General features: G+C 38.6%; 2 protein-coding genes across 3 annotated transcripts; both read right to left on the minus strand.

Moving 5' to 3' along the window:
- Window positions 1–292: 292 nt before the first annotated feature.
- On the minus strand, window positions 293–7,750 carry rab11al (RAB11a, member RAS oncogene family, like). Its single transcript, XM_060861865.1, has 5 exons — window positions 7,392–7,750; window positions 5,667–5,862; window positions 4,318–4,511; window positions 3,619–3,699; window positions 293–2,322 (listed from the first exon to the last, which is right to left on the minus strand). The coding sequence occupies exons 1-5, from the start codon at window positions 7,429–7,431 to the stop codon at window positions 2,183–2,185; spliced, it is 651 nt and encodes a 216-aa protein (XP_060717848.1). The 5' UTR covers window positions 7,432–7,750; the 3' UTR covers window positions 293–2,182.
- Window positions 7,751–9,788: 2,038 nt separating this feature from the next.
- On the minus strand, window positions 9,789–14,053 carry rab25b (RAB25, member RAS oncogene family b). Of its 2 annotated transcripts, XM_060861458.1 has the most exons (6): window positions 13,914–14,053; window positions 13,673–13,743; window positions 12,144–12,339; window positions 10,807–11,000; window positions 10,636–10,716; window positions 9,789–10,523 (listed from the first exon to the last, which is right to left on the minus strand). In XM_060861458.1, exons 2-6 carry the CDS (start codon window positions 13,707–13,709, stop codon window positions 10,396–10,398), a joined length of 636 nt encoding a protein of 211 aa, XP_060717441.1. In that variant the 5' UTR covers window positions 13,710–13,743; window positions 13,914–14,053; the 3' UTR covers window positions 9,789–10,395. The 2 variants fall into 2 exon arrangements, with proteins under 2 accessions (XP_060717441.1, XP_060717440.1); XM_060861457.1 differs by lacking the exon at window positions 13,914–14,053 and having other exon boundaries at window positions 13,673–13,907.
- Between the last annotated feature and the right edge of the window lie 1,155 nt (window positions 14,054–15,208).

Consider the following 15,208-nt stretch of genomic DNA (forward strand, 5'->3'; position numbering starts at 1 on the left):
ATTTCTTTTTTCTTCTTCTACTTCTTCAAGCATATGATCATTCATGTGGTGCCCACACGAGGCATACGATTTTGCAGGTTTATTTCTTAGCACATGTTCTCTGTGAGTTAAAAAGTTTTTCTTTTGTTTTTATATTTGACCAATGTATGTATGCCATACTAGTTTTTGTTATTTTATTACTTTCCAAACATGTATTGTAAATGTTTCTAATAAAATCAATTTAATAATCTTGATGAAATCTGTTGAAATTCCTGTTATCTAACATCGGCATTAGATTGACGAGGCGAGCGGCTAAAAGCCAAAAAAAAAAAAACCACGTTTATTTTTATCCATATATACAGATTTATGCATCAACACAACGTCACTTTTTACATTTCACCCCTTCATACATAAAAATGCTACTAATATTAGAAAAAGACATTTTTCTTCCCTTACTTTTTTTTCTCCTCCATTTCTCTTTGGGTTTATAAACTCATGAATAAGATGAAATGAGAGGTTTGGGTTCTCTCCGGATTACTGAACGATCGTTTCGTTTAATTAAAGCATTTCCGATTTTTTGGAGCAATAATGCAGTACTTGAGCATCTAGGAATATTCTGAAGGAGAACACATTTGCAGCCACATGAACTGTACTTCTATTTGATGAGAGGTCTTCCTGGTACTTGAGGAAATTTTAAGATGCAAAAACACCGACACACAGATCGAATCTAGTGTTTTTGAGAACGAGGTTAATGCCAGTGACGAGTGCTGAACGTTTAGGTTCTTCACAGACCTGGAATTTAATCAAAAAAGGCTTCCTAATTGACAGAAACTGAACTAGAGATAAATGACCTTCACCACATCTCTCGTCTCATCTTTTTCCTTAATCTGACCTACCGTGAACTCTCTTTCTGTGACTCCATCCAGAGAGAAAAGGAGGGAGAAGAGAGAAAAGGAGTGAGAGATGGGACACAATTAACAGTGATCCCGGAGGGTACGGCTTTCTTCAGGTTACATACAGTATATTATAGGGATGGGCAATGAGGGCTTCACTTACAGTAAGACAAGCCCCTTCCAGTACACCAGAAACTCCTCAGTGAGCAGCTCAGTGCACCGCTGTTGCTCAGTCCTGCAACATAATCCGTTAACGTAAAGGGATGAGCCTGCCTCTGCCTTCCTGTTCTGTGCCTTCATCGTAGTCCAGGTTAAACGAGTCACTGATAAAACGACACCTAGAAAAGCCTCTAAAGCTGATCCATTCAAACGAACCTAAGAACTATCGGCCAAATAAAACGAGCAAACACGAAAACGAACACATGACCCAAAAGGAAACAGATCAGTTAAACTTCCCACATTAAAAAAAAAAAAGACACGTCACTAGTTCACTTTACACTTTACTCACCCTGGAGAGAATACAGTTAATCAACCCTTAAATAAATTTTATATATATATATATATATATATATATATATATATATATATATATATATATATATATATATATAAAAAAAAAGACCAGAAAACACCATCAAAATAAAACAATGTGTTTAAAATAAAAATCCACAGGCTATCGGGATGTAATCTGAACAGTGTCATCTCAGATGTTTCAATGCAGCAAATAAATAGAGGGGTTCTTTCACTGAGTCATCTTACAAATCAACAATACAGGCAGACGCAGCAGTCATGGAGATGAAGTCGATGATTTTTTTTTTTTTTTTTTTTTTTCACTGATCCGCTGAAAATAAAAAAAGTTTCCTCCAGGAGACTTTAATAAAAACTAGACCCAGTACGTAGTGGCTAAAATAGACACATTTCATTGTAGCACCCTCTTTCCTGTATCTGTATAGGCTTGAGCACGTTGTAAGTGCTAGCTGGGGATATAAACTGTAACTCCTGCAAAATGTCCGCAGACATAAATAGTCTACTAGTATCGTTTCTAATTAGTGTAAAAATATAAAGAACCTTAAATCAGTCTGTGGAGGAAAAACAAAATAACAATCCTTTCTTTTCACTTCTGTCCCTACGTTAAAGCTTAACTTGTTGAATTAGGGCTTAGACGTTAAAGCCTACCGCATGTGTTATTAAGGGGAGAGGGGTGGGTTGGTGGTGGGGTCTTAATGTGCTTGACAAACAAACTTTGCAACCCCCCTTGGCCAGCCTTATGTCGGTTTTTACCCATAATCCCATTGTGCTACGGCGGCCGCTTAGTTGTTCTGGCAGCAGGCGCTTTGCTTGGCCGAGCTCTGTGTGGGCTGCACCGTGATGGGCACGACTTTAGAGTTGGGGGAGAAGTCGGTGTCGCCGCGCCCGGAAATTTGCCTCTGAGATACGATGCGGTAGATTGCTGAAAGAAAGATGAACGGATGAATTACACTTGGAACGCCATGACAGAGGGGATAATAAATGGCTTCAGTCGATAAATAAATACAGAGCTTCGTATGAAACTGAAAACAAAACAGTTTTAATCATACAACCTTATAATAGAGCAGATGCTTCTTTGACCTGAAAAAAGGGTCAGTTCATATCTGTGGCTTGGAATCTGCTGCCACCTAATGGCAGAAATTAAAATCTAACTCCAGGATCAGGGGTGAAAAACTCCTGACAAAACAGAACTACTGTAGTGTTGTGTACTTGTTTCTGTCATTTAACCAAAATAAAACTCAAAAGTGACTAAAGATGATTCTCACTTTAATCTATATATTTATTTGATTAGTAAAAAAAACACTAATGGTACCTTCTAACCGGTACTAAATACTAATACTACTGATAGCAGAAAAACCTAACTAGGAAGAAAAGACTTATTGTAAAAGGCCAGAATGCAACACGTTGTGCATCATGAAGAAAGTGTCAGGAAACGATAAGCCACCATGAAATTATAGAAATTTTACTTTCATTATATAATAAAAAATTAAAACTTTTTGTTAAAGGAGTTGAAGTCTATAATGCTGCCTAAATGATGAGCTGCCTAAGTGACTGGACTGAGTGACTATTTAAATAAATATCTCCGCTATTTTTTTTTTCTTTCTTTGCACGTTTTACACGTTACCCTAGAGATCAGGTGCGAGAGATGGGGAAAAAAAACCAGCGTGCTATTAAACAAATGGTTTGTTAGTGAGTGAACATGAGGAGATTTATTATGACATCCTGAATCTACAATATTTCATTGCCAATATTCTGAATTTGTAGTCTACCTATGAAAGAGCAAACGTATCTATTTTTGTTCCCCGGTATGTGATATAACATGTCACTTCAACTGCAGCTGCAGACAGTTGTGTCGCCCAAGCAGCTCAAATACTCTTGATTTTCTGCCTTCGAAGCTACAGCGAAGGTAAACAACTTCATCATCACCAGAGATTTAGCAATCTGCATTACTGGTAATGGTACATCTCATCTAGAAAGCAAGTAAAGCTATTTAGTTAGCGGAGACTAACAAGGACTAGTAAGAGCGTTGTTATAGTCATAGTTATAGTGAGCTGCTGTTTTTCCATATCATGTAAGGTGATCTGGACAACGCTAGTTCTGAGAGGAGGTGAGAAAAAAAAGTGGAAAGTGGAATCTGGAGTCCAGTGCCTCTGACCAGGACCTGTGCCATATCACCCTTTTGTTTTGTACAGTCGATGTCTGGTGTGATCGGACTTACCTGTGAGAATGGTCTGGAAGGCGAGCTCTACATTAGAGGAGTCCAAAGCGGAAGTCTCGAGGAAGGAAAGCCCGTGTTTCTCTAAAGACAGAAATCACAAGTCATGAAGTGACATCCAGGGGATCACACAGACTTAACTGAGACACCAAGTTACATCTCGTACTGTGATGTTTCTGCCTTAAAATGACGAGCTGATGGGAATATCAAACTGCTAAATGTGTGTGTGTGTGTGTGTGTGTGTGTGTGTAGTGCTGCACAAAGCAGCCACTTTATCTGCTTTTAATGCTTCTTTAATTCCTCATCATTCATTAGTATATTAAATAGATGACTTATCTGACAATTATCTGGTCATCGTTATTTTCTTTTATATTTAGAAAATAATAAAAATAATAATAATAATAATAATAATATTAATACAGAGATATGAACACATAAAGGTAATATATTCTCTCCAGCGCTACTGAACAGACGGTGAATTTCCTGCTTATAAAAACCAATAAGTAACTAATGAACAGTAAACACAGAAAGCTGAACCTATGTTGGAAGCGTTCAGTGCTGCAGAGCCCTGTGTAGTGAGTCAGTCGAGTGAAGCGCACCGTGTAGAACACCGGCTGAGGAAAGAAACCACTTCCACACATCTTACATCAGCTCTGTTCCCATTATCCATTACTGTAGAAATCAGAATCCCTGTGAACTGACCTGAGAACGCTTTGGCCTCGTCTGTAGGCACGGCTCGTAGGTGACGCAGGTCGCTCTTGTTGCCCACCAGCATGATGACGATGTTGCTGTCAGCGTGGTCCTGCAGCTCCTTCAGCCAGCGCTCGGCGTTTTCATACGTCAAGTGCTTTGCGATGTCGTACACCAGAAGAGCACCGACAGCACCGCGGTAGTATCTGCAGACACAAAAACACAGCGGTTCAACTTTAAAAAAAATAAAATAATAATCACAGATTGTGTCGTATTTTTTCATTTTTCCAAAATAAAACTCTGTTTAAAAAAAAAATGATCTAATGTTAACGACATGAGCGTGACATAGAAGAAAGAAAAAAAATTGCTATCCTTTTAGCACATTACAGTGCAGCCCTCAGTGCAGCGCAAACAAATGAAGTCAACGACGTATTCAAAGTAGTGCTGCTGGTTACCATGACGTCATGGGACAAAAGACAAAAAAAAAAAAAAAAAAAAAACATACAGTTCAAGGAAACAATGAAAGAACGTGAGTGATACCAGTTTGTGTGGCATTCTGAATCCTGTCATTGTTTAAATGCTAATTTTGGATCATAATCCTGTTAATAAAATACCTACCGTCTAGGAACGCACTGTTTCTCGTGTCCTTATTTACTCCTTGGTCAGTTAAGTACGCAGTACAACATTCCTACTACAGAACATCCTGAAATGTTTTATTCCTCTTGTGCCACAGCAAGTAAAATTGAACTGTATTAAAAATGACATGATATTTTCTATTCTTTTACTGTAACGTCTAAAGTCCACAAAAGAAGCATCTTGTCATGTTACCAAGAAACCTCAAAGAAGCATAAACTCCTCTGTCCTGAATATGTCCAAAAACCTACAGCTTTAACTCTACAGTAACCTTTACAAAGCCCTGACACTGGAGACTCCTTCTATACATGTTAAACAAACTTTAACGCTTAGACTCCTTTCTCATGTTTACGAGGATTGTTCTCTCTTATCTCTGTGAATAAACTGTTAATATAGACACGATTTCTCACACAGAATGATTAATATTAACCTGTAGTCTGGAGCAGACAAAGGAAATAACTTCTGACCAATCAGAGTGGAGAATCCAACTGTCTCCAATTGGAGATCTTTTGGTTTATAGATGACTCTGGTGCATTAAAGTGTATGTGGTGGTTTTGTTGTTATTTTAAATAAGTAAAGTCCTATAATCTAAAGCAGCATGAAAAAATTAAACAATTATTAAACAACAGAATACAATTAAATGATTTTTGTAAGCAACTTGCCTGAATGACTGATAAATAACACACACTGATGTCAGTAGCCGAAAGTGGTAAAGGTTTAACACTCACGCTGAGGTGATGGCACGGTATCTCTCCTGACCTGCAGTGTCCCAGATCTGGGCTTTGATCGTTTTGCCCTCTACATGAATGCTGCGAGTGGCAAACTCCACGCCGATGGTGCTCTTGCTCTCCAGGTTGAACTCGTTGCGCGTGAAGCGGGACAGTAGGTTGCTCTTCCCGACCCCGGAGTCTCCGATTAGCACCACTGCGGAGGATTCGAGCGGTCAGAGATCAGCAAGGCAGAAAAACCAATTGGTGAAGCTTGTAAGCGTTTTCATAAGGCACGATCTTAGAGGGCATGTTTCAACACAGCTTCATTTTTTTTCCCTAACCAAAGCAGCACACTACTCCCTTTTCAAGCTCACCTACATATCTGTTATGAAATGCACAACATGCCTTTGGTGTTTCCTGAATTTCAGGAACTGTACGATGATAAATAAAACAGTTTTCACACTGAGGAATTTACAAAGGATTACAGAAATTTCCATTTATAAAAATGACACCTATCTTTAAACTACATTTTGCTTGTGTGTGTGTATATACATGTGTTTTTTTTTAACAAACCATATTACAATTGCATAACAAAATCTTTGGCTGCTGAAACATTTTCCGCAGGCTACAAGGGAAACATCCGACACCCCAAAATTTACTACTGACTCAGACATGCAAATAATGACTGAAACAATCTGCTTTGACTAAAAAATGCACTTGGAAACTTGGTGAACAAGCTGTTTGGCAGGGAAAGGCACCCTACAGCAGGCCAAGCAGTGATTCATTAATACTGACTGACTCAGAATCCAAACAGTAAGAGGTGCAGCTGAGGTTGGGCTCTTTATTTAAAGGAGAAAATTCAAGGCATTTCTAACACCTGTCTCCTAAATCCCAACTTTACTCACTATATGCAATACCATTAACAACTTCTGTTTGGCCCAGAGATTTATGCAATTAAACTAAACAAAAATAAAGTCGAAAACTAAACTTCTACAGGTTCCCAAAGCTTAGTGACATATCCGTATTCCTAACAAATGGTGCACAAGACGTGCATGCAGGTCTTTCCGGTTCGACCGCACCTGCGGCGCCTGAAACAAAAGCTCCAAAGGTTCGTTCTACATTAATGACACCTTTGTATAGGTTATAGTCAAAAGTAAATTTAAATCAAGTCTGGATGTTGTTACAGAGGATTTAATTTAATTTAAATATGCTTTGTCTTGGTGAAAATGCACAATGATGCAATAAACACAGAGATGTGAAATGTTAATATTGAGAAATAACTGACTCATTTCACCACTGAATTGTGCAACTCTTTCTACACAAATTCCACCAGTCTATATCACATCATATATAAAAAAAAAGTTAACAGAAAAAAAATAGTATAATATATTACCAAGAAGAAATGAATGAGTACTGTAATTAAACCTGTCATTTAGTACTGTGTTATGATCATCAGGTCCTAGGCTTTATCTTGCTTTTAAATACCAAGCTGACATTATATCTGCTCGTTCAATAGAAAAAAAAATCGAATAAATATCGTTAAAATGTTATTAGTAACTGATTATTTATTTGTTTTCTGCCCAAACGGCGTCCCTTTAAATAACCGAGTGCACTAGATAGTCTGCACGAGCCATTATTATGTTCACTACAGAGGGCACCTAAATAGGGCACAAGGTGCAAATTGGGATTCAGGTTAAAGCAGTTAGATAAGTCAGGTTTTAGAAAGTTAACAAAGCCTCTTACCTTTGAAAAGATAGTCATATTCCTCTTCTCTACCCGTCATGGCTTGAGAACGGTTCGTAACGACAGGTAATTGAGAAAAATAACGCGTTAAACAGTGAGACTAATTGTAGCTAGCCGGCTAAAGCTAACGTCAAAGCAACTTGTCATGAAACTCAGACGCAGTCAAAGTCGCCAGGGTGAGCCGAGGAAGCGCATGTCAAAACTTACAGAACTGCTCACGAACTCTAAGATGTTTCAAAAAACACCGATATTTAATAATATCGCAACTAAATATGAATAAACTTCGAATCAAAGCGTTGCTGAGTAACCTGTCTGGCTGCGTCACCAAGGTTTCTGCGCTCGTGCGGCTCCTCGAACGGCTCCTCCGTCTAAACGCCTGACACAAACTCGAATATTATTGGTCCATTCGGGTGTCAATCATATTACGTCCGCCAATGAAGGAACGAACGCTTTGGATTTGACAGACGCAACAGGTCATCCTCTCAGGTAACTACACAGGTGTGTAGCGCTGTGTATAACACCGGAAATGCCACGTAGGAGGTAAAAAAAAAAAAAAAAAAAAAGGAAAAGAAAAAGAAAAAGAAAATGACGCCGCAGGTATTTTTCAGGGTTTTTTTTTTTTTTTTTGCACAAAAAACCTTATCGCCATCCATCAAGAAATATCAGGTTCCTGTAACTAAAAATCTTTCAGGTGAAGCTTTCTTTCAGGTAAAAGGAAGCGTTTTATTTTACTTCAGTACTTCCGGGTTTGATGTCATAATCGTTCATTCATTTATTTATTTATTCGTTTATTAGTATAATAATTATAAAGTATTACTATAGAAACTTTTTCTTGTGTAGTTGCTTAATAACACATTTATGGACTAATCAAAGGGAATAAACAATAAACATTACATATAATTACACAGAATTGGCCATGTATTTTTTACTGCATGAATTACACACACACACACACACACACACACACACACACACACACACACACACACACACACACACTCTCTCTCTCTCACACACACACTCTCACTCTCATACACTCACACACTCTCTCTCACACACACACTTACACTCTCTCTCTCTCTCTCTCTCTCTCTCACACGCACTCTCTCTCTCTCACACACACACACTTACACTCTCACACACACTCTCACACACACACTCTCTCACACACAAGCAAAAAAATGTTTAGAATATGCTCTGAAACCTTTTTTTTGTTTGTTTGTTTTGTTTTGTTTGTTTTTTAGTCATTGGTGTAAAAGTGATTAGAATGGTATGTAGTTACAAGAATCAGGAAAGTCCATGCATGCTGTCGAGTCAGGATAATAGATGATCGGTCCGAGTCTAAATCAACCAGGTGCAATTGTTTAGAGTCATGTCAAAATAATTATTCACATGTGCTTCTTCTCAAAACACCCAAATGTTCTGAATAAACGACTAACATTAGATAAATAGTACATTTTAAACTTTAAAAATTGTATTCTATGTTTCTATACTTCTGTAAAGCTGACAGCTGTTGAGACAACGTCCATGGTTAAAAGTGCTATACAAATAAATTGAACTGAATTGAATGTCTCTGTATGTTGTAGCATTACAGTTTCCCTTCTCTGGCACTACGAGACCAAAGCTCCATCATGACAATGTCCCTGTGCACAAAACCCCTGAGCTCCATGAAGACACGATGTGGTGGTTAAGGTTGGAGTAAAGAACTCGAGCGTCCTGCACTGAGCCCTGACTCTGACTCAACACCACTGAACATCTAAACAAACACAACTGTATATGATTTATAGCAAATACAAATACACATAATTTATAAATGCCTAATTATATATTCATTCATTCATTCATTTTCTACCGCTTATCCGAACTACCTCGGGTCACGGGGAGCCTGTGCCTATCTCAGGCGTCATCGGGCATCAAGGCAGGATACACCCTGGATGGAGTGCCAACCCATCACAGGGCACACACACACTCTCATTCACTCACACACTCACACACAACGGACAATTTTCCAGAGATGCCAGTCAACCTACCATGCATGTCTTTGGACCGGGGGAGGAAACCGGAGTACCCGGAGGAAACCCCCGAGGCACGTGGAGAACATGCAAACTCCACACACAAGACGGAGGCGGGAATCGAACCCCCAACCCTGGAGGTGTGAGGCGAACGTGCTAACCACTAAGCCACTGTGCCCCCCCCCCCCTCCTAATTATATATCCTAGAACAATTCATGTTCACCATTGAATTATTAATCATGATCAAAAATAGCCTTAACACATAAATTCTTTATACAGCTTTGCCCTTTCAGGCCTTATTGTAACGTTATCGTTTGGGCGTCATTATAAAGGAACGTTTTGATGTGATACAAATATCAGAAAAAAAACGAGTCATGAAAAGAGGTTTCGTGAACAAATGTGGTCAATTTATTAATCATCATCTTACAGTGTACCATATTTATCATATCATATATCATATCATATTTCATTATTATATTTGTTATTATTATTTCATACCATATTTGATTGATATATCAGTGTTAAAAGAAAATCTGTGTCCTCATTCCAATAAGGATTTAACTGGGTGAAGACTGAAATTCATGAAATGTAGTATACAGTTTTTTGTTGTTTGACAACGTTTCGTTTGAAACAGTATCGTCAACATGTCACATTTTACATCTGACAGTCATTTGAAATAAATCTTAAAGGACATGGTTTCAACATGGTTAAATAATGAAATAAAACTTTTCACAAAGCTAAGAAATGCTCAGATTGCTAGTGCGCATGTGAGAGAAGACGGAGAAAACATCTAAGGAAACAAGTTCAGCCTAAATAAAACATGCACAAGAATACTTTCCCGTGATAGCGACATGGAAGCGAAATACATATGGCCACATCGGTCAGTCAACAAACAGCGTTTTGTTTTGGAGTTGTCATCAGACAGACAGCACCGTGTCCCACAGACACAGCGTGGTCCTCTCCACTCCTTTATGTTCTGCATGTCTTCGTACTTATAAGTTTTTACAGCAGGGTTTCTTCTCCTCCTGAGCTTCAGTGGATCCTGCGCTGGGATTGGACAGTGACACGGCGTTGATTGAGCCACGGGTCACTTCTTTGCTGTTTACTTTCTTGTGGATTTCTACAAAAAAGTCGATCGATTAGCTTTCCAGAACTAAATTCCACGGGCAAAACTCCAAGTATGGAAAATTCTGAAATGAAATCTGAGATGTAATATTGACAGTACACAGTACCTGTGAGGACGTTGTTGAAAGCGGCTTCGACGTTTGTTGATTCCAGAGCAGAGGTTTCCATGAAGAGCAATCCGTTCTTTTCTAGTTATAAAACAAGATATAGTACATTATAACACAGTTATAACAAGTTATACAGGTTCTATAACAGGAAGTATGTTTTAAGATGAGCACCTGCAAAATCTTTTGCATCCTCAGTTGACACGGATCGTACCGATGCCAAGTCTGACTTGTTACCAACCAGCATGACCACAATTTGGGGATCGGCATGGTCATAAAGTTCCTTCAGCCAGCGCTCTGCGCTCTGGTATGTCAGGTGCTTTGAAATGTCAAAAACAAGCAGCGCTCCAACAGCACCCCGATAATAACTGCAGAAAAAGAACAGAGGGAAAGATCAGGAAATCGATTAGAGGATTAGTTTCCTAAACTGCTTGTTCCATGCTGTCTCACACCTTCACCCCAAAACCTACACCAGTTTTCTGTTTCCCTGATTGCTTGTTTTAAGAATGTTGGCAACTAGGACAGAGCAATAATGTGGACCACTTACGAGTCTCCAAGGATCCATTTGAGAAACATTGGAAAATTGGAATTTTTAATTAAAATTATCTTCATTTATATGTTGGTTCTCCAAAATAAGGTCATCCCAAGAATTCCTTTTTTTTTTTTTTTTTTTTTGCATTTAGCTGTAGCTTAGATTCAGTGGAACATGTTTTCTAATTGGTTTCTAGCCATCAAGAGAATAAGACATGGGAACTCAAGAGGTTCAATAAAAGGCAATAATTGTTCTGCTCTCAGGGAAGAAGATGGTGTTCCTCTCTTCCCTGCTGATCAGAACAACCCTAGCCAATCAAGAGGGTTTATAAGCACCCTGTATCCGGTAGATTATTTTCATGATTGGATCTGGTGCAAGCTCAGAGAGAGCATCTGGTAGTTCCTGTAGACCAGTTTGCAAGAAACTGTAAGTTCTTCAGGTCTAGATTCTGTTGGTGGTTCCTCAGTCAACATTTAAGTTTTTATGAAATAAAACTAAGTAAAACCTTTAAATATTTTATTGGGTCTCAAGTTTTTCAAGACAGAGAACCAGGGTCTCTCTAGTAGCACAATAGTCTAAGCTTTAATCCTCAGTCTAACTTCAATTGCAAGTCAGACGTGAGTGCGGTGAACCATTTCTCTTCACGTGTCTCTCTCAGAGTACGGAATTGTTTTGCAAGAAAAGGATTACGCAAGACCTTACGACTGTTGGCTTGTGCACATTTTCTAACGGAGGATTAAAAGCTCTTTCTTCTAGAGAGCTTCACCATCCCATCACTCAATGAAATGAAATGCATTTGATGATCATGAGATCTAATTTCTAATAACACAGCGTTGAAGAACAATTTTGATAGAACAATAACATTTTAGGATTTTTTTTGCAAGATACTGCCTTTCTGATGAAGGCTGACTGTTTATTTGGTCAAAGAACCCAAACAAAATAAAGTCGGAATAGTTGGACAACATCCGTGATTACTTACGCCGAGGTGATGGCACGATACCGCTCCAATCCGGCTGTGTCCCAAATCTGTGCTTTAATGGTGAGGCCGTTCAGTTCCATCGTCCTCGTACTGAACTCCACACCAATAGTGGTCCTGCTGTCATGGTTGAACTCGTTCTTAGTAAAGCGTGAAAGCAAGTTGCTCTTGCCTACGCCCGATTCCCCTATGAGAACCACTGGGGAAATAAAGAGGTGATTATGCATGAAGCCATGATGATGGGAGCTGCTACAGGTTCAGACCTGTATTATGTAGCAACTGTGGTCAGAAAATCGGTTTAGGTTGGACTGGACTGGGCCTGGTCTAATCTCACGGTGGGTTAAGAGTCATTTGAGAGTGAGCTATATGAAATACCTGTTATTATATACTCCCTGGAACAATCTGCAGGTATGTCCAGGCAAGCCAGAGATGTTTAAAAATGTTTCAATACTGAGAGCATCACACCCATCAAACAGCCAGTGATTCATGGACATCTTAATTCTTAACAAAATAGAAATAAGGAAATTGTGCTGGGAAAAAAAAAAAAACACTGATTCACACAGATTGTGATTCTTCAGCCCTTTCTTTTTTCTTCCAGACTTACTCTGTTTCACTTGAACTTCTGAACTCAGCATTATAAGATATTTTCATACCCATTCATCTAATAATGTAGAAAACCAGAACTATTAAAAGCAGCTGTTTTGTGTGTGTGTGTGTGTGTGTGTGTGTGTGTCAAGGAAAGATAGAAATTCGCTTCTCCTTTACAGATGATGGCAAAACGTTGCACTTTACAAAGAATGAAGGAAGTCAAACACAGTTTGTTCTCACATATTCAGTAACCTGTAGTGTGCAAACAACACACCAGTTGCCATGGCGAATCAGATTTGTGACCTTGAAGCATTTTGCAAGGATTTATGTGTGGTGTGTAGTGAGGGGAAAAAAAAACACTTCTGTTCTGGACAAAAATATCTTGTTCTGGCTTCACGACCAATGAGTTGCATATCTTGCATGCAACTGCACCAAAGTGTAGGTGTTCGTATCCAACTACACCTACAAACCGTTTCCTCTACAGAGCCCAGGACAATTGATGACACAAATATCACAAGACAGGCATGAAATGAACATTTGGAAGGATATCAGACACAGCGATTATGTTTGGTTTTGAGCCGCGGTGTCATTACGATCAAATGCATTTCTGTGAAGCTCAACATGAAGGTAAAATCGTTAGCGATGCCAGGGCACAGTGGTGTTTGGAGAATGTTTTCAAGTCAAACACAACAGCACGTGATTAATAACTGCCTTTTTTTTAAAGAGAGATCTTACACATATACAACACACACACACACATATATATATATATATATATATATATATATATATATATATATATATATATATATATAACAAATATCAAATCTTGTCTGTTTATTTTTACAGCTGCTGTACATCCAGTTTCTGAACAAACACTACATTATGAACCAGTCAAAAAAAAATGAATTTATTAATGATTATTAAGAAAAATAAAGACACACCTTTAAAGACAAAGTTGTAGGCCTCGTCTGATCCCATTACTCTGCACTCAGATTAGTTGCTGTTTCAAACTCTGGATAAAAATACATGAGTCACGATCCAGAAGTCAGGAAGGAAGAAAAAAACAGAGATGATAAAGCACTCAGTTGCTCAGCACTAGCAGATGAAGCAAGAATGAAACAAAGAACCACAGAGAACTGGGAAACTCCGGATCTCTCCGTGTGTTTAGGTGTGAAGTTTTACCTGCTAGGACGAGGAAGTAACCGTGATGTTTGGCTCGGCATTTCCGCTGATAAGTAGAGCTCAGGTGGTTGGAGTTGGGGTGTGACCGAATGGTAAAGCAGGTTGAACGAGTAGGGCAAGCACAGGTGCAGACATATGAAACTACCCTCACTGGTGCACCTGCTCAGCCAATGATCAGACAGGGTGACGCTAACTCCACCCACTTTTCAGAAGCAGCCAATCCACCAGCTTGCCCTGTAGGGGCAAAAATGCGTTGCCTGCAGCTTGCCTACACACCAGTGTGTGCACTTTCTTATTAAAAACATTGATTTGGGACACAGCCTCTGTCCTCCAGTCTAAATGACATATTAAAACATTTCTCAGCAGAGACATGTAGTGCCTTCTATAGCCAGGACATTTACATATTATTATAACATCATCAAATTATGCAAATACGAGACACACAGGCCGTCTTATTTATTTATTTTTTTATTTATTGGGGATCAGAAAGCATTTCACCAATCAGAGAGTGTGAGCAGTGTGAGCAGTGTGTGCATGTGTGTGTGTGTGTGTCAGTAAAAGCATTTTATTAAAACTGCAGGTTACGTTTCTGACCTTTACATTAAACCCACTCAATTTCATAATATTAACGACTAAGTATCTACAACAGCTTTGTAAGTAATTGGTTTAATCCTCCATTGTACCATTATTCTAATTTAAATTAGAAATCCTAAAATTTGTGCCTGTCACAGGATCTACTCACAGGAGAGCGTTAAGCATTCTCATGTCATATTAGTGTTATAGCTATCAACACGCTAGATGTTTGTACTAAAGAAGAGACAGTGTTACTGACAGTCTAGATCTGCGTTAATCACAAAAACAGGACAGTCGTATCCACGACAACAGCATTACAAAAGTTCCGTATATGACAACACACAAGGAAATAACAAACAAAAGAAAAGCTGCATGAAAGGAACTTAACAGTCAAAATAAGGCAGTTACCAAAAAAAGTGTAATTTTACTTCCTTTTTCACATGAAAGAGACCTTATCTGTCTGTTAAAGCTCTGATTTGGTTTTCCTTCATTTTGATTAACGTTCCTTCAGAATCACAGCAGTCTTTAACCTTTTAACCCTTTTAACAAAAAAAATAAATAATAATAAACTAAATAAACTGTAAGTGTAAATAAATGGCACACGTGTGTATACTGACCCAGCTGTGCAACAGGATCTAAACCGTGATCCTCACTTCCTCCTCTGATAAAAACAGACCTGACCTCCTTTAGAACACCACCCAGCCCTAATCTCCAGTCATTTT

This window comes from Tachysurus vachellii, chromosome 25 (assembly GCF_030014155.1).
Source record: "Tachysurus vachellii isolate PV-2020 chromosome 25, HZAU_Pvac_v1, whole genome shotgun sequence".
In the NCBI taxonomy this organism is placed as follows: Eukaryota; Metazoa; Chordata; class Actinopteri; order Siluriformes; family Bagridae; genus Tachysurus; species Tachysurus vachellii.